The sequence below is a fragment of the Odocoileus virginianus genome, chromosome 12 (genome assembly GCF_023699985.2).
Source record: "Odocoileus virginianus isolate 20LAN1187 ecotype Illinois chromosome 12, Ovbor_1.2, whole genome shotgun sequence".
Lineage (NCBI taxonomy): Eukaryota > Metazoa > Chordata > Mammalia > Artiodactyla > Cervidae > Odocoileus > Odocoileus virginianus.
The window spans coordinates 53,776,919-53,795,356 of NC_069685.1; the positions used below are offsets into that span (position 1 = coordinate 53,776,919).

Here is an 18,438-nt window from a genome sequence, read left to right on the forward strand (position 1 = left end):
AACTATGCCTGCAATTCAGTTTCCTACCATCAGGGTGCAGTACACTTGGCCCGATATTTCCTAGCAAGGGATTGCTGCATCTAGTAGAACCAATGAATCCCTCTTTTTCTGTTATTTTTTAAAGATATATATTAAACTATCACCAGTATCAATTATTCTAATTTTATTTAAATCTGCATAAAAAGTTTAAGGCATCATCCAACTCGGAACAAGATGCACAAAAACACAGAAGCCCAAGTATAAATTAATAAACATCTCCAAAACAGAGGAAGGATCCTCTGTTGATCAGAAAATAGATGAATCAGGGAACGAGTAATTATCTGGTATGTTTTTTAAGGATTACCTGTCTCTAAATTTCCTTTCTCAGGTGAGGCAATCACTAGTAGAGTAATTTTCCCCTCTGAGACTTTCAGGGGCACTTATAGTATTAGATGTGGATAGAAGCCTCAGGATCTTCCTTCTCACTTTTGAGAAAACTGCCAAGAGACTCCTTGGGGAGCACTATTAATTTCAGTGTATCCTATATCTTCTATAATGGGATCTACCTAGTTTGCTATATAGGCTCAAAAAGTGGATAAGTAAAAGGATGGATGATGCATGGATAAATAATGCATGGCTGTCTCATGATGTCCAGCACTGGGCTCCGATTACCCCCTGAGGACACAGTGCCCCCAGGACCTTTGACACCTGAGGATCTGAGGGGCCTTGGCCTTGGTTTTGATGTTCTCTGGATTCCCCCCCACCCCCACCCCAAGACTTTCTTCCCCTACCCTCACCAAATCCTTCAAAAAAAAAATGCATGGCTGGATGATAGATAAAATGTAAATACATAAATTGAGATAGATAAATGGATAAATGCACAATAGATGAATGCATGATGGATGGATGGATGGATGGATGGATGATAGTGGAATCTGAAAGTGGAACAAATGGGTAGACAGATCCAATGAGATGCCAAGGAGTAATCAGCAGTTACTATTTACATTAAATCATCACGTTGGTTCCTTTTAGGACATTCTTCTCTTCTGCTGGGCCTTTGAACAAGAAGAGAGACCTACCTTCACCAAGCTCATGGACATGCTGGAGAAACTGCCAAAGCGAAACCGCCGCCTGTCTCACCCTGGACATTTCTGGAAGTCTGCAGAGTAAGTGTTCCTTCCCCCTTAGCATCTCTTCCCACTGCTCTCTCTCCTGTGGCTTTTGTCACCCTTTTGCTCCCCTACTCCCAACTCCTCTGCCAACTATCTCCTTTCCGTGTACCCACCTCCCTCCCCTACACAAGACCCTTCCCCACTGCGTTTCTGTTCAGGGGGGTCTCCTCTGGAATCTGGGTCCTAGAGGTGTCCACACAGGGCACAGATCCCAGTGACTACCATGGCTATCTCATTACCCATCTCTTCCTGGTGAAGGTTGACACCCCAGTGTATCTGAGCATCACATGGTAAAGTGGTACCCTGAACCCACCAAGCCCTACATGTCAGCTATTCATCAAAGTACAAAAGTCCTGGGGAGTACCTATTTCATGGATGATAAACGTGTATGCGTTGTCTCTGCCCTATTCCTGTGCTGATGGCAGGCATGACTAATCTCACTCAGTGATACTCATCAGCAGTTACTTAGAATCAGCACATTGATGCCTTTCCTGGCCATTCCAGATTTGGTCTAACTCCTTTTACACATTGAGATACTGTGGCCCACAGAGACATTCAGCATCTCACCCATATCTGCATGGGGTGTTGGTGATAGAACTGGAGACATGGGTCAGGCTCCAGTTCTATAATTTAGAATTTGCTAGATGGTTACTCCAGTGGTGTGGTCCTTCCAGAAGCCACCTGGGTCGGTAGTGGATTGGGGGAGTGCTTGGCTAAAGTAGGCGCAGGATCTGGGCCCTGTCTAGGGCTTTGTAATCTGCAGAAGGGACCAACCAAGAGGTCTCAGTTGCAGCCGACACGTTCCAAGGAGGTGAGCAGCTAACTCAAAACTCACCCCTGGGATCTTGGGTGGGCCCTTCCATGGCTCAAATGCCAGAAGAACTGGCATTTCTAGAATCCTCGCACATGGCGAGTTGAAGAGGCTGGGGCAAGCCTCTGTTCCAGAGCAATGCATGTCAAAATTTAATACACATTCATATTACCCAGGGGCTTTGTTAAAATGCAAATTTTCATTCTGTTATGTCTGGGGTGGGGCCTGAGATTTTGCATATCCAACAAACTCCAAGGTGATGCTGATGCTGCTGGTCCATGGACCACGCCCCCCTTCTGACCTGTGTTGTCCAATAACAGCCACACATCTTATGGGGCTATTGAACAGTCGAAATGGGGTGAGTCTAGATTGAAATGTGCTCTGAGTGTAATATCTACACAAAATTTCCAAAACTTAGGAGAAAGAAAAACAAGTTAATCCCTTCTCTCCCTAACCCTTAATCTTTCATCTGTGTTCTGTCTCTATGAATGTACCTGTTCTAGGTACTCCATTTAGCCAACGCATACAATATTTGCCCTTTTGTGTTTGGCTTCTTTTATCCTGCATGTTTTCATGTTTTATTCACATTGTAGCACAGCGGTCCCCACCCTTTTGGCACCAGGGACTGGCTTCGTGGGAGGCAGTGTTTCCACAGGCCATGGAGGAGGGAGGATGGTTTCAGGATGATTCTCATAAGAAGCATGCAACCTAAATCCCTCGCATGCCCAGTTCACAGCAGGGTTCGTGCTCCTATGAGAATCTGATGCCACCGCTGATCTGACAGGAGGCGGAGCTCAGGCAGTAATGCAAGCACGAGGGAGCAGCTGTAAATACACAGTAGCTTCACTTGCTTGCCTGACACTCACCTCCTGCTGTGTGGCGTGGTTCCTAACAGGCCACAGACCAGTACCAGTCTGTGACCCAGGGGTTGGGGACCTCTGTTGTAGCATATATTAGACCATCATTCTTTTTTTATGGCTGAGTGATATTCCATTGTGCACATATACCACAGTTTGTCCATTAATCTGTTGCTGGGCACTTGGTTTGTATGTGCTTTGGGGCTACTGTGAATGGCATTGCTCTGAACTTTGGTGTATGAGCGTTTGTTCAAGTTCCTGCTTCCAGTTCTTTTTTCATCACCTTGACCACCAGTACCATCTCCATCATCTGGGCATCATTTATTAAACACATATGTGAAAGGTGCTATGTCAAGCATTCTATCTGCACCATCTCATTGAATCCTCAAAACCCCCACCCCTTAACCAAGAGGTAATCTGGTACCCCCAAAGGAGTGCCCGAGAGGTTAAGTGCCTACTCCCAGGTCACACAGCAAGTAAGGAGCAGAGCAAGTATTGGAACCCAGCTTGGTCTAGACCTTGATCCCTCCACTTTACTGCTTTCTAGGCAAAGACTGCCTGTGTATTTTCTGGGTCTCTTTCTAAAACCATCCAGGAAGAGTGGGCGTAAATTCTGCCCCCAACAGCCCAGATCTTGGCTCAGCAGCAGTCAGTAGAGCCTCCACTCAGAGTTGGAGTCTGTGATGTGGGTCTGGTCTCCCCTCCTCCTCCTGCATCTCCATCCCCCACCGAGCATTCTCAGCAGCTCCACATGACCTCAACCCAGCCACACCTGGGTGACCATCACTAGTCCAGAGGCCGCTTGCTCCAGTGAGGAGAGCCTGCTGCTTACTGGCTGTGCACCCTTGGGCAAAACAACTAACCTCTCTGAGCCTCAGTTTTCGCATCTGTAAAAGGGGGGCAATGTGCCTTTCTTGCGGACCATCCTGAGGGTTAAGTGAGATCAGGCATGTGCAGTGCTCAGCCCTGAGCCCAGTGCCCAGTAGGACCAATGCCTTTTCTTGCAGAGCGTGGGACCCACTCTTCTCAGACCACCTGCCCTCCAACAGGGCGCTGATTCACTAAAGATGGTGTTGTCATACCCATGTGACCTCTTGCCACTCTCTCCCTTCTCTCTGTGCTCCAGGCTGTGACCACTGAACCAAGGGGACAGCGCTCAGCTGCCTCAGCTCCCAAGCCACCTCTCCTCCCCCGCTCTGCCCTCTGCCAGTTCAGGAGGCCAGAGGCTCACCATCAGAGGGTACCGACCCCCGCCAGCCTGGGAGCGCTGCACGACTGAGCCCGGCGGCTTCCCTGCACCCAGACTCGCGCCTTCACTCGGGCAAGGGCAGGGACCCCACGCCAGAACTTCATGGGACCGGCTAGGGGGACACGGAGATGACCAGTGAGCCCCGGGGGACGGTGTAGACAAAAGAACTATGGGCTAAATGCAGAGCCCCTGGGCCATGGAGACGAGGGCAGGGGGCCCACGCGGGCAGGCTCGCAGGACCGGTCTGTGTGTGTGTCTGTCTATGTGCGCAACACCATCTGCTCTCAACTCCTCTTGACAACAGGAGTCAGGCTGCCCCAGGTCCAGAGTGGGGCACCCCACCCCCAGCTGTTTCGGTGTCTTCGTGGGGGGTTTCGGCTGCACTCTCTGCAAAGATGGTGGGGGGCTGCAAAGCTGAGCACCTGCGTAGTGGAGGCTACAGGGCTGAGATCTGGGCGGGGGACTCAGCTGTTCCTTTGCAAACATCTCTTCTCAGAGGCTCCATCCAAGCCCGTCAGGGTTTGGGTACCTTTGCATCTAGTTCCAAAGTGCATGTCTTCTGCCCTCTGGGTCTCTCTGGGGTACGCTGCCCCCTTTCTGCCGCCTTCTCCTGTTCTGTGACAGCCTCATCCCTTTTTTCCTCGCTGCCCCCCACCACCACAGTTTGGAAAGCACAGTGGCTCCCTGGCCAGGATGACTTCAGGGGGGCTCCTTCCAGCTCACCTTTATCCACGACACCCTCTGAAGTCTGAGCCTTGGGAAATGGGGCTCTGGGAGGGGTACGTTCTAGGACATTCTTTTTCCCTCCCTCTGCTCTGGCACTCACACCAGCTAAGTGTGTCCACCACGATGACAGATACGGGTCGCTGGGTTATGTGTGTGTATGTGACGGGTTGTATGATGCGTGCATGGCATCCTGTTTGCCAGTGATCTCTCCCCCACCCCCACCGCTATGCCCTTAAGAAGTCCTTGGGGAGGCGAGGAGGGAGGCTCTTCTTCAGGGCTTGTGTCCTGGGCTCCAGCCGGCGCCGAGCCCCAGAGTGGCTTCCCTATTCCATGTCTCTGCACACTCGGTTCCCTCACCTCCCATCGCTCGCCACCCCCCCACCTGGACCAACTGCTTTTTCTGACCACACTGGGGTCCAGTGTTCTACCTGGAGGTCGCCAGGAGCAAGTTAGGTGCAGAGCGATAAGGAGAGCCTCTATCTTATGTTCCTTACCTTACAAGGGAATGTCTTTCATTCCCCAAACCCTGCATCCCACTCCCCTGACCTGGCATCAGGGGAACTCTGTCTGCCAGTAGGGTACTAGCAGGACAGCTGGGCCTTAGGCAGGAAGCCCGGTGTCGGCCCACAGTCCTGCCGAACGTCCTGGGCGCTGCCCGGGCTTGGCTTCTTCTGATCACCACCTCATGCAGACATCCCCCTCCCAGAGAGGGGACCTCAGACTTCAAAATCCCAACCTAGGCTCAGACTCAACATCCAACTAGAGAAACGGGGCTCTTTCCACTCTGGGTGGCCCCCAGACAGGTTCATGCTCTGGGGGCCAAGCCTGCTTCCACGCTGGGAAAAATGACAAGACCCGTCATGCTTCCCGAGACCCAGGCCGAGGGGGAGCCCTGTGCCTCCGCAAAGGCCTTCCTGATCACCTTCCCAGTGCTCCCAGCCCCCTGGAACCAGCGACTCCAGGCCCTCACATGGGCCGTTCCTGAATGTTCCTCTTCTGGGGGCATCTGTCTCTGTGGCCCTTGGGCCATCTTTTGTGTGTGCTAGAGCCATTTACACATGTTTGCACAAGCCCCAGCTGCTCTGACGTTGCTGCAGGCAGCTCTCAGTGGCTGCCTCCCTGTCCAGGCAGGTCCCCCAGCAGACGTGCCCCAGACCTCCTCTCAAGCCTCCTGAAGAGTCTTGCACCTCTTGAGCCCAATCAGACTTCTTGGGTCCCTGGACCCGTCTTTATCAGGGACCTCTGTGGAGGAGAAGGAAATGAGGGAGGGGAGGAGCAGTCAGGGTCAACTGCCTAAGGCCAAAATGCTCACCAGAACCTCTGGCTGCTGTTGTTTCCAGAATTAAACTAACATGCCACCCAGAGCCTTTGGCAGGGCCCAATGGCATCTCCACAGGCTGATTTTCCCATTTGTTCACAAGCACCAGCTTGAGATTAAAGACAGGGCCTGAGAGACCAGGGAGAAGCCCCCTGCGCCTTTGTAGCTCCTCTGCCTGCGGAACTGGGTCCCGCATCACCTGTTCCCACCTTCTCCTTCTTTTCCCAAGTCTTTACTCGGCTCCCTCCTTCCTCAGTCTCCGCTGTAACCAGTCCAGCCCCTCCCTGTTACCTTCCTCTGGCTTCACCACCCTGAATTGTTTAGAAGCCAGCTTTCACAGAAAGAACCAAACCGCTGCTTTCCCTGCTGACCTCCATCCTCATTCACTGAAGCACTGGGAGGACGTCACGTTCATTCACCTTCTGCAAGGGAGGGAAAGGGGTGTGTGCATTTACATCATAGTTGCCAGACCCACCATTGGCTCACTCTGCAGAATCCGCGTGACACAGATCGTGTGCACACGTCCCACCACAGCTGCACACAGGTGCCCAGCACCCAACTGCCAGTCGCTTCTGTCTCTGCCTCGCTCTCAGCAAATGCTCACACACACCGGCTTCCCAAAGGGCCAGCCCACGGGGTAAAGCTTCACTCGGGAGTCGTGACCCTGCCTTTTTTGCAGGGTGTGTGGATTTGCAGCACACTGAATTCCACCCGGTTCTTCCTGGCCACAGGTCTTTCATAAAATGGGGGCGGGGGGGAATCCCCTTGGAGGGAAACTTCCTTGACCTTATGTGGGGCCATCTCCACATGTCACCATTCCCAGAGTGGACTGGAGATCAGAGTCTGCACTTAATTGTTTTGTCCTGATTTTCCTTTTGCTGGTCAAAGAGAAAACTCTCATCTTGCCATGGAGCACCACCCCCCCCCCCCAACTCTCTCTATATTTCTATCTTGGATTCTTTGCCAATAGAAGCTCTGAATTGCTATCTGGAGACTAGATTCCTGTATCTGGGAAACCCTGGTCTGTCCCCTTTCCACCTCCCCCTGCACACGTCCTGCCCCACCCCTCATCTCCCGCTGTTTTTGTGATTGGCTAAGGAACAGGAAAGAAGTGATATGCACTTAGGCCCAGTCACTATGTTTAAAACTCTAGACTTAAGGTACGCAGAATAGGCTGTATCCAGCCCATCAGATGGTTCGTACAGTGTTTAACTGGAGGGAAAAAAAAAAAAAAAAACAGGTTTCACAGTGTGTGAAAACCCTCCGAAGTTCAAATATCAGTGTGAATAAACAAATGTGGCTGGTGCATAGCCACACCCACTCATTTACGTACAGGCCACAGTTTCATTTGTGCCACTATTACTTGTAAGGGAGACAGGGTGGCCCTTCAAGCTGAAAATATTTACCGTCTTGCCCTTCACTGAAAACTTGTCCTCACCTTTGATCTAGGCGACTGTCAGAAGGAAGGAAAAACCAGCTTGCACATGACTCCCAGCTAGGGGAACCATGAGCTGGGATGGGAGTCACAGAGGCCAAGAACATATCCTAGCAGGGGAAAGACTTTCCAACGGCTCACTCTGGGAGGTAGAAAGCTCCCCATCCTGGGAGAGGTGTGCGGACATGGAGACCACTTTGTGGGCAGGATCTGGAGGGGAATTCAGGCTCTACCTCAGGAGGGCTTCTGCTTTCGTTCAGTCTGCTCGGGCTGCCGTCACAGAATACCATAGCCTGGGAAGCTTCAACAACAGAAACATATTGGCTCACAGTTCTGGAGGCTGGAAGTTCAAGATCAAGGTGTCAGGGTTGGTTTCTTCTGAGGCCTCTCTCCTTGGCTTGGAGACAGTCAGCCTCCCACTTTATCTTCACCTGGCCTTTTCTCTGGGCACACACGTGCCTGACATCTGTCTCTTCTAAGGACACCTGTCACATCACACTACTGTCCTGCCCTCACGACCCAGTTTGACCTTAATTACCTCTTTAAGGACCCTCTCTCCAAACCGCCACAGTGGAGGTTACAGCTTCAACATATGAGTTGGGGGAGGGCGGTGTGTGCATAATTCAGTCCCTCACAAGGACCCTTGGGATTTCAAGGACTCTGACGTGGGAGCCTTTGGAGGCAAAACTCCCATCCTTGGCTAGCTTTTCCATGCTTGTTCTCAACCTGAGTTCCTAAATTTGCCCGCCCTGTCCTCATCCTTCGCCGGCCTTGTTTTGACCCAGCCATCCCCTGAGGGCCAGTCTTGTTCCAAATATGCCACCGATGCACTCAAGCCCTTTGCCCTCTCTGTACCAGCTGGCTAGGGCTGCTGGAGCAAAGTGCAAAGAGCAGCAAGTGATGTTCTCAGTTCTGAAGGCTAGAGGTCTAGAATCAAGGGCTGGCAGGACCACAGTTCCCCTGGGACTCATAACGGAGTTCTTAAGGAGTCCTTCCCGACCGCCTCTTTACTCCCCATGGCTTTCTGGCAGTTTCGGCATCCCTTGGCTTGTGGCTTCATCTCTCCAACCTCTGCCTCTCTCACCACATGACCTTCTCCTTGTGTGTGCCTGTCATCTCCCAGCATCTTCTCCTAAGGACACGCCAGTCATGTTGGATTAGGATCCATCCTACTCAAGTTCAACTTTATCTTAACCAATGACATCCGCAGTGACCCTCTTTCCAAATAAGGTCACATACTGAGGTAGTCAGGGTTAGGGCTTGAATGTATCTTTTTTGGGGGAGAGGGGTTCATTTCAAAACCCCTGACATCCTCCAAGGAGCTTTCAGTCGTGCCTTGGGTGGTCACTGTGGTTCTTCCGTAGCAGACCCCCCAGAGATAGATTCCCTAGACCTCTGGGCCACAAGCATCAGCCCAATGCTGCCACTTTTATGAAACCTGCCCCCTGGCCCACACATCCCATCACTGGGGTCCAGTAGCCCCATATTTCAATTCTGTGGATGAGGGTGGGCAGCCCATATGTAGCAGGACAGTCACTTGACCACTGAATGCTCTTCAGCCCAGTCCGAGAGGCTTGGTGACATCATGATGGCTCTGTTCACATTCTCTCTCAGCAACAAAGGAACAGACCTCAGTGAGTCACGCGTTTGCCGTGTCCTCTTTCAGCTTTGCCTGTGAAGCGAGGAAGGTTTTGAGCAAGCTCAGGCGGACACTCTCCCTGGCCCCCCAGTTTCACCTTACCAGCCCAACCCTCACCTGCATGCACCTGTAAGAATAGTCCTGACCTCCAAGGGGGATGAGATGCAGCCAGGGTCAGCCTGGAACCCTGGAGCGTGGAAACCTGGTGTCTGGCAGGTTGTCCCTGGGCAGCCCCATTCCCCTCCAATCTCTGCTGCTGATTATCACCCCAAGTCAGTGACTCCCCTCTCAAAGGCATGCCATCCATGCCCTTCCTGTCAGCCAGCTGGGGCACAATGTTGGTGGGAGACCTTTAAGCCCCCCCAACTTTCTCGACTTACCTACACACTACCACCAAGCATAACCCCTGGCACATCATAGGTACTCAGTAAATGCTTGCTGAATGCGGGGGTCGGGGGGCTGGAGGGGGTCAGCGTGAGGCCCTAAAACGGGGGGTCACACGTCCTTCCCTGCAGCCAGGAGGGTCCACCGGCAGAGCCGGGTGGTAATGGGGTCCCCCACAGCCTGGCCCTGTACTGTGGTTTCCACATCACCCCGATTGGATTTGCCAGATTCAGTGGTGGTGACTCACAAAGAGACTCTCTGGGGCCAGTGTCGCAGGCCCCTCAGTCCTGGGATGCAGAGTAATGATGCATCTCTAACAGCCGCTGTTCACCAAGCACTTGCTCTGTGCCAGGTTCACTGAGTCCCCCTGACAGGGTGGCCCTCGGAGGTGGGTACCACCACCTGCATTTCACAGGCAGTGAAGGGGTGGGACTCAGACATAAACCAGCCTGTGACGTGGTAGAGCCAACATTATGTATGGGATTCTCTGGGCTCATTCCTTCCCAGGAGCCTACCTTGAGCAGTAGATGCCTGGCTGTCTGTCAGGGTGTTATAGGCCCCGCCCCTGGTGTTACCTGTAGCTCAAAACCAGGAGAAGAAGAGGATGCAGGGGAGGGTGGGGACCCTCCTGGGTGTTTGCACGGAAGCTCCCACTTATACTCCCAGACTGACAGGCTGCCAGGAGCTGCGCGGTTCCAGGAAATGTGCATCTGGGTTGGCAAAGCCACTCCCAAGTTTCTTCAACATCTCTGCACCGGGCAGCCTGCACCTTCAGCCCAGCCCTCTCGCTGTCCCACTCTGAACGTGGAACTGTGGTCCTCTGTCTTGGGAGGGGCAGCAGTGAGTCCCCCTGCCTCCCACTGGGTCACGCTGAACACTAGCATCCTCCAGCCCCCTTTCCTAACACCAAGAACATGAAGGATTTGTCACGCTGGGGTTGAGCTGGCCGCTGTCCCACTGTCGAGGGCCAAGCTGGAGGAAGTGGGCTTTGTCCGGAGCTCACCCGAGCCAGGGTGGCCCAGAGTACCAGGTGTGTCACCTCGGCCTTTAGTTCCACAGCAGACTAGATGAGTGCTGCCTCGTTGGGAAGGTTCGGGACAAACATGCATTGGAAATGCTTAGGCAGGGCAGGATTGAGCTGAGTTGTTGATTGCAGGGCTTATCAGAGCTTTGAAGACACTACCTTGTAGCTAAATCTCTAAAAGACTGACAACGGGCTGCTCTTTCCAAGCTTCCCCAGCTGGTTTCTGAATCCCCAGTAAAATCAACCTCTGTGAAATAGACTTGATGTCCTACACGGTGTTCTGAGAGCCAGTGCCAGCCCACAGAAGAGAGCAGCTGACCCCCAGCATTTAGCCATCACCTGCTAGGAGCCAGGAGATGGAGATCAGCCCTACCTCCCCTGGAGGCCGGCTCTGTGAAGATGATGGACCTGGAAGCTGAACAGGATGCGCTGGGCAGAGGGATACAGCTGGAGAGTGGCCAGTGGCTATTCTGAGCCCCAGAAAACTTGAATTTGTCCCTGCCACCTCACATTCCCTCCCCAGGCCTGCTGAAAGGAAGAGCCTGGTTCCGTGCATGAGGACAATGATTCCACACACAAGGACCCCACAAAGGAAAACCCTGGCTGACCGTGTCTTCCAATGGAGGGGTCAGATGTGCTGTGTGTCGGTGACTCCCCCACACACCACGGCTCAGAGACCAATGAAGAAATAACAGAGGACAGCATGCCCTCATGGGGGCCAGCTAGGTCTTGACCTGAAATTTTATCTCAGCTTCGTCATTGTGGCGAAGGTCTAGAATGATCTGTATTTAGAAGATCTAGAAGGACAGCCTGGTCCAGAGGGTACAAATATGTGACATTTATGCCACCACTCCACCTCCTGTACTAGTGGCAGATATTGCTAACCAGTCACAGCATGCCTTCCTACTTCATGTGGACACAAGTAGCCAGCCTTATCTCATGCCTCCCCTCCTTACCCAGGAGAAAGAACTCAAACCCAGAGCACAGAAAGTGAACTCTCCCAAGCCAGGGCCCTTTATAGAGGCAGATTTAGAACTAAGGCCCCAGAAATTTCCAGAAACTGTCTTGGCTGTCGCTGGTGGGCTGTCTCAGTGGGCCCTGCAGAGCTTTATTTGCAGTCAGGTAACTTAAAATGCAGAAAGATTCTATCCTAAGACCTTGAGTATGATCCTATTTGATAATGTGTTTGCTTGGAGAGAAATCATTTAAGCCCCTGGGAACGGCCTCCCCTCCAGGCCTCACACCCACTGGGCTGGAAGGCCTAGGTAGTGGTGTTCAGCTGCTCAGTCATGTCCAACTCTTTGCGACCCCATGGACTGCAGCTCGCCAGGCTAGCCTGTCCCGGAGCTTGCTCAAACTCATGTCCATTGAGTCAGTGATGCTATCAATGTCATCCTCTGCTGCCCGCTTCTCCTTTTGCCTTCAAACTTTCCCAGCATCAGGGTCTTTTCCAATGAGTCAGCTCTTCGCATAAGGTGGCCAAAGTATTGGAGCTTCAACTTCAGCATCAGTCCTTCCAGTGAATATTCAGGGTTGATTTCCTTTAGGATGGACTGGTTTAATCTTCTGGACCTTACGAAAATATAGTGTGTGTGTGAGTGGGTGAGTTTCTTCACTTGAGGCAGTTTGTAAAAGTTTCTGTGGTTCAGTCTGGACATCTCTGAGATATGGAATGCTCCCTGTAGAGAGGCGGAAAGGAAATCTAATTTGCAGTTGTGTTTTGGTTGTTTCACTGTGTGGAAGGCTCAAAATCAAGTTTTCACCCAGATAAAATTCCCTGGAGGCCTAGTGGAGCAACAGTGCTATCCTTGAGCTTTTGAAATGCCTTTAGCGACCAGCATGGTGGCTGAGAGTACTTTTTACACTGCTTTTCTTTCTTTCCTTTCGCCCCTTATCCCCTACCACCACTGCCTCCTGCCAGATAACATCTCCCCCGGACCATGAGTTGAGGAGAAAGTTACACAATAGTAGAGATGAAAAATAGCTGCCATGTATTTAGCTTAAATTAGCTCAGAAGAACAGTTCCCTCCCTCCATTGAGCGGGCAGTCATTGTTTATGCCAACGTGCTATTTGCATCCTGCCTTCTTAGATTTGAAAGTCTAATGATTAAAAACAAATCTTAGTTTTTCTTTTCCGCCACTTAAAAAAAAAAAAAAAAAACCAGCTTGGCTAGTTCTTGTAGTTTAAAAATACCCTGACCTCCAGTGCTTAGAGTGAGAATTTTGGAGAGACTGGTGCCAGGATAGCAGAAAACAACAACAGACAGACAATGGGAGACAGAGAAGCCTATTGTGAAGGAAGGGAGCGATGGGCTGGTCAAGGTGGGAGATGGACTTTTTGCATCCCCACATAGATGTCAATGGCCAGATAAGTTCAGAATTCCATAGGGTTATTTCTTCATATGCCGTGTATGTGACAGGTTATTTATTGAGCATCTACTACACTGGTAGACCCTGGGCATTCAGTGATGAGGGAAATAAAGTCTCCCCTTTCTGAAATTTAGAGCCCAGTGGAGGAGGTAGGCAAAAAGGCAGCCAATGACAATATATAAATTACCACTCACATAGCGCCATCCGTTCCCCCCACCTCCCACTACTAGAGGATCAGTAACATGAGATGAGATTATAGTTGAGGGAGCAATTGGCAAAGGTCTTTGGCGGGAGGTGACATTTCAGATGAGATATCAACTAAGAGAAGGGAAGGGGTGCTCGTTCTAGGTCAGGGTCCCTCAGCCTCGACACTGTTAATATTTGGGACCAGGAAGTTCATGTTGTGAGTGGGGCATCCTGTGTGCTGGAGTGTGTTGAGTAGCATCCCTGGCCTCTACCCACTAGGTGCTGGTGGGACCCCCACTTTCCCGCCACCCCTGAGTTGAGACAACCAAAGATGTCTCCAGACATTGCAAATGTCCCTGGTGGGGAGGAGGATAGAATCACCCTCCCTTACCCATTTGAAAACACCATTGTAGGCAGAGGAAACACAAAACACAAATACCCCCGAGAAGAAGACAAGTGTGGCATGGGCCAAGGCGTGGCGGGAGGCCAGAGGGGATGAGCAGGGTGGACAGTGGATGATCCAGGCTGGGGGCTGGGGAGTAGGAGTGTTCCAGGCTGGGGAGCATCTCAAGGTCTTCTAAGGGCAGTGGGGAAGCACTGGGCGCTCTTAAGGGCTCCATTGCCACCATCTGATTCTCACTGCTTTGAGCAAAAGCGTGACATTGTTAGCACACTGTCTTCTGGCCACGTCACTAGGACCCACATTCAGCCTCCTGCCATTCTGAAGTCTTTCATGAGAGAAAGGGGAAATCAGACCGAGGGGAAATAGGAACCCAAGGAGGGGGCTCTTTGAGAACTGGGCATGGAAATAGGTTTTAAAGGCAACCTTCAATGGTTGGAAGGCTGCCTAGGCAAGAAGGAAGTACCTAAGGCACGGAAATGGGTTTTAAAGGCCATCTTCAATGGTTGGAAGGCTGCCTGGGTGAAGAGGAAATTGACTTGCCCGTCACCATCTACATGAACATGACAAGGTCTGAAATCCCAGCTCACAGGCTAGGAAGTGACCCACAGGTCATGCACCTGACGCCCCGGCTCTCCCTGCCACATCCTCCCCTGTTCCTTTCATGGTGGCCGGCTCCATCCTCTTACTGAATGGAAATCTCAGCACTTGCATCAGCAACCCCAGTGCTGCTCTCAGGGGCTACTCAGGGAAGTCCCCTCTGTCCTCCCCAGGAAGGAGAGTCCCCTGATATCCTGGGGCCTCTCCCACCCTCCTTCCAATCCCCAGTTAACTGTGGGGAGGAGAGTTATAAGGGCTGTCTCTGGTGGGGACGGAGTAATAAAACGGATGGTGTGAACAAGAGGTGGCTGTTCAGTGCCGAGCCGTGTGACTGATTTGGGGATGGAGGTGGGTGGTGGGGTGTGGATGAGCTCTGTGGGTCCCACTTCTCCACCCCTGAAATCAGATCCTGGGGGGTTCCCACGGTCCCAGGATGGGGGGGGGGGGGAGTGCGAGGCAGTCAGGCATTGCAAAGGACTGGGGCTGGGAAAGTTGTTTTGGGAATCAGAGACACTCAAGCCCAAGCACTTTCCAAGAAGGATGCTGAGTCGAAACTGGGGTTCCATTCCCCGGGGTGTTGACTTTTCCCCACCCCAGCCCTGCCCAGCTTGGGGCAGTGGCAGTTTAAATGCATCCTTGTCAATGAATGTCATGCATCGGTCCCCAAGACTGTAGCCACTTCCCTCTGTTTATTTTCTCTCTGTGTTGCTATGACTACAACTACTAGTAATAAAATGGGTGCCTATGAAGCCATGTAAGTTCAAGTAAGTGCTCTGCAACCACAGTGTAGACACCAGGCTGCCCTAATGGACCTGTCTTGCCACACCAAGCCCCTCCCAGCGCCCACCCACTCGTGCTCCCAACCAGCCTCCCACTGAGTCCTGCTCAGCCCCCCCATAAGTGCCCAGCCAGCTGGGCAGTGCTGGGCCAGGCTGGGCCATTAATGGAGGGGGCACAGCCAGCACAGGTGCCCTTGGCCAGGCCTGAGCACAGCTGTGAGATGCCTGAAGACTCTTCCCAGCTTCTTTCTCCTCTCTCTCACGTCTTTCCTCCGCCCCAGTGCCCCCTACCTCAGGGAAGGCAGTAGATTTTCATTTCCCTTTCTTGGCCCATTCATCCTCACCTTGCTGTTCAGAATAAATCCTCAGAAAGCCCCCAAGCCTTGGCGCTGGTTGCCCAAACAGTGTCAGGTGTGATATCACCCAGGCCTCTCTGACTCCCCCTTCCCAAGCCGTCATCCAGTTGGTAGCCTTTACCCACCGTGGGCTCCCCGAATCCGCATAAACTCCTACATTCCACAGGCATTGCTCCGTGTCATGGTCCCTGAGTACCTCTGTAGCTCCTACTTTCTGGCCCTTTGATGGGTTTAAGATGCTTCCCATTGAGCAGTTGAAGGATTTGAAGAAAGTCTTCCCATTATTTCGAAAGCCCATGTCCCCAGCCACACTGGCTATACCCCCAGCAGAGCTCAGCATCAGGTAACATGTGTCCCTTCATTCCCCAGGACTTCATCTCATACACTCATCCAGTAAATATTCAGTGCTTCCTCTGTTTCTGGAAAAAGTGAGGAGGTGGCCCATCCCTGCAGAGACCTAAGTCCAGAGGAGGAGACAGAGACATTGTGATGGGGTTCTGAAGCTCCAGAGGATCACCCTGCCCCAGCAAGGGCCCTCAAGAGAAGCTTCTTGGAGGAGGAAACTCCTGAACCTTGTCTTGAGATTTGAGTCACATGGGAGTGAGTGACAGGGAACAGTGTGCCAGGTGGAGGGAACAGCCCATGTGCGGGTCCAGAGGCAAGATCTCAATTTATTGAAAGCCTGCCCCCTAGGAACCAGCTCTGCCCTTCCCCGGCCTTCCCCCAACCCTGGTGCCAGACCCTGGGAAATTTCATGCCCGAACAGAAGGTGCCTTGGCTCAGATGTGGAGTCCTCGACCTCTCCCCCCATCATACCTGGTCCAGGCTCTCGGCCTTGTGCTGAGGAAGGAGGTGTCCCAAGTGAATGTGTGCTTGCTGCATCAGACCAGTGCTTAGGCTGCCTTGGACTCCCTTTGCCCCCGGCCTGCTCTCTGGCTCTGTGCTTCCTGTCTCCACTCAGTGTCTGCTTCTTAGTACCCCTTCACTGGGTAGGACTCAGGGGCATCACCTCTGTAGATGGATTGGCCTTCAGCCCTGCTCTATAAGGCATTTTCCTCCCTATCTTTGCTTCTGCCTCCTCTTGCAACCTGTGTCTCTGATCACTGAGGTCCGCGCATCTGTCTTGCCACAGCAGGAAGCCTCCCTCAGCTGGGTCACCAGGGCCTCTTTGCTGGAGAGTTTATGTCACACTGTTCATAGGCCACTAGAGTGTTGAAATGAAGCACACGCGTGAACGTGGAAATACCCTACTTTAAGGGTCTCCCAACCAGATGTGACAGGTGTGACGGGCGATATATTGGTTTGTTACAGAGTGGCTGAAGAAGACCTAGGGGTCCTAGTGGGCCACAGGCCATGTCTGCAGCACAGCTGAAAGTGTGGGAGAAAATGCATCTACCCTGTTGATGGAATGGTGTGTGTCATTATCCCTATAAGTATGTGTCAGAGCTTGAAGAATAGGGAACATGGTATCTTTGCCAACCATAGGACTCCCAGGGATGTGTGTGTGTGTGTGTGTGTGTGTGTGTGTGCACGCGCACGTACGTGTGTGTTGCTGTAAATTAACAGAGCTTGCTCACCTGTTTCATTGTGACAACGTGTATTTCGTAAGCCACGCTGGATCGTGAGTAATGACCTCTCCATCAATTCTCAGCACCAGCACTTCCCCCAAAACATTCCTTGGATTTTCTTAGCTTCATGCAGCCTACGAGTGCTTCGTATATCCCTAACCCTCAAGGATACTGGAGGGATCTGAAGTAATGCATGTCAGTAGCATCGCACAATACCTGGCACAGTTGTAGGTGCTCAGTAAATGTGGTTTCTCTTCTCCATGACCCAACTGAAGCTTCCCCAGGAATTCCACCTCTAAGGGGATCTTCCTGAAAAAAACAGAAGGACTGGAATAGAGAGATGGTAGGTGTCAACTATTTTCTTAGATGTTGATGCCCTGATAGGCATGGGGTGGGATGCCCAAATCTCACAAGGACACCCCCTCCACTGCTGTGGGGGTCAGCATCCATAGGGCAGAGGCTCACCCTCAGGGAGCTGGAGAGCCTCTGGCAAGACCAGCTGCCTCCAGGGCCCCAAGACAGAAGCCAGAGGTAGGCACCAGGGCCAGATGAGTCTGGCCACACCCCGTGAGCGCCCTTGCCCATGGCTGGGCCAGGCTGAGACCATCCCACTTGGACAGTCAAGTCCCACCCTAAGCCTTTCGTTTCTGCCTCCCTGAGCTTTGATCTTTCACTGGGGTCCCTCCACACACTTACCGCATGATTCATTTGGTTGATTACTCTCAAAGTTATTGACCTTAGGAAAATTCTCAGTTGTAAACAAACAAAAAAAAGGCTTTCTCTATGTAAATTATGCTGTTACTTTTTCTATACACAAAGTATATATACCTATAAATATTATACATATATATATTATATATATATATAAAGACTAATTCTTGTACAGACCGACATGGACCGATGGCCCATATTTTCTTCATGCTCATGCTGACTGTCACAGAATGAGTTCATGTAAGAAGTTGGTTTCATGTTTTCCTTTTGGGGCCACTTCTTTCCTTTCCTTGTTCTCTCTATCTTTGTCTGTCTTTGTCTCTGTCTGTCTGTCCGTGTCTCTCATTGCCAATGTCTCATTGCTGGGAAAGAACTGCCGATTCAGATGCCATCCAAGAAAGGAAGGCCAGCTGGATGGAGGGTCCACTGTGTATATTTGTACAGAATCATTTATAAAGTTTTCTACACTTCTCAAAAAAGTATTTCTAACTTGGGCTGTTGGACAGGTTGTGAGCCTCTGGGCCGGCAAGCCTACTGTTTCTTGTGTTTAGTGCAATGTTTAGTGAGAACCCAATGTCTGAATTATTTATGCCAATAAAGAATTTGAAAAATTACTGCATCGCACTGCTGCCAAAACAGGTGTGAATTCTGTTGTTGTCTGTGGTATAAAGGGAATCCTGAGATGTGACAGCCAATGTCTCAGTCAGCCATTGACACTACAATGCTGTGTGACAAATTTCGCCACAAACTCCATGGCCAACAACAGCTAGCATTTATTCTCATGCTCCAGGTCTGGAGACCCAGACTGACTCAAATAAGGGTCCTTTCAAGATCAAGTCTGCTCCACCCATCTCCCTATTTCAGGATCCAGGCT

The 18,438-nt window shown here is 51.6% G+C and overlaps 1 protein-coding gene and 1 non-coding gene across 6 annotated transcripts in view; both read left to right on the top strand.

The window, feature by feature from the left end:
- KSR2 (kinase suppressor of ras 2) overlaps nucleotides 1-18,200 on the top strand; it is a 470,209-nt gene extending 452,009 nt beyond the window's left edge. For 4 of the 5 annotated variants that reach the window (XM_070475296.1, XM_070475294.1, XM_070475292.1 and 1 more), the window contains 2 exons: nucleotides 1,012-1,145; nucleotides 3,946-18,200. In XM_070475296.1, the coding sequence (XP_070331397.1) occupies nucleotides 1,012-1,145; nucleotides 3,946-3,952 (141 nt within the window). In that variant the 3' untranslated portion in view covers nucleotides 3,953-18,200. Of the gene's footprint in view, nucleotides 1-1,011; nucleotides 1,150-3,945 lie in introns of those variants that run through there. The other variant, XM_070475293.1, reaches the window with a different exon arrangement.
- LOC139037904 (small nucleolar RNA SNORD88) lies at nucleotides 616-704 on the top strand. Its single transcript, XR_011490853.1, has one exon. It is a non-coding gene; the product is annotated as a small nucleolar RNA SNORD88 (small nucleolar RNA).
- Nucleotides 18,201-18,438: the final 238 nt, after the last annotated feature.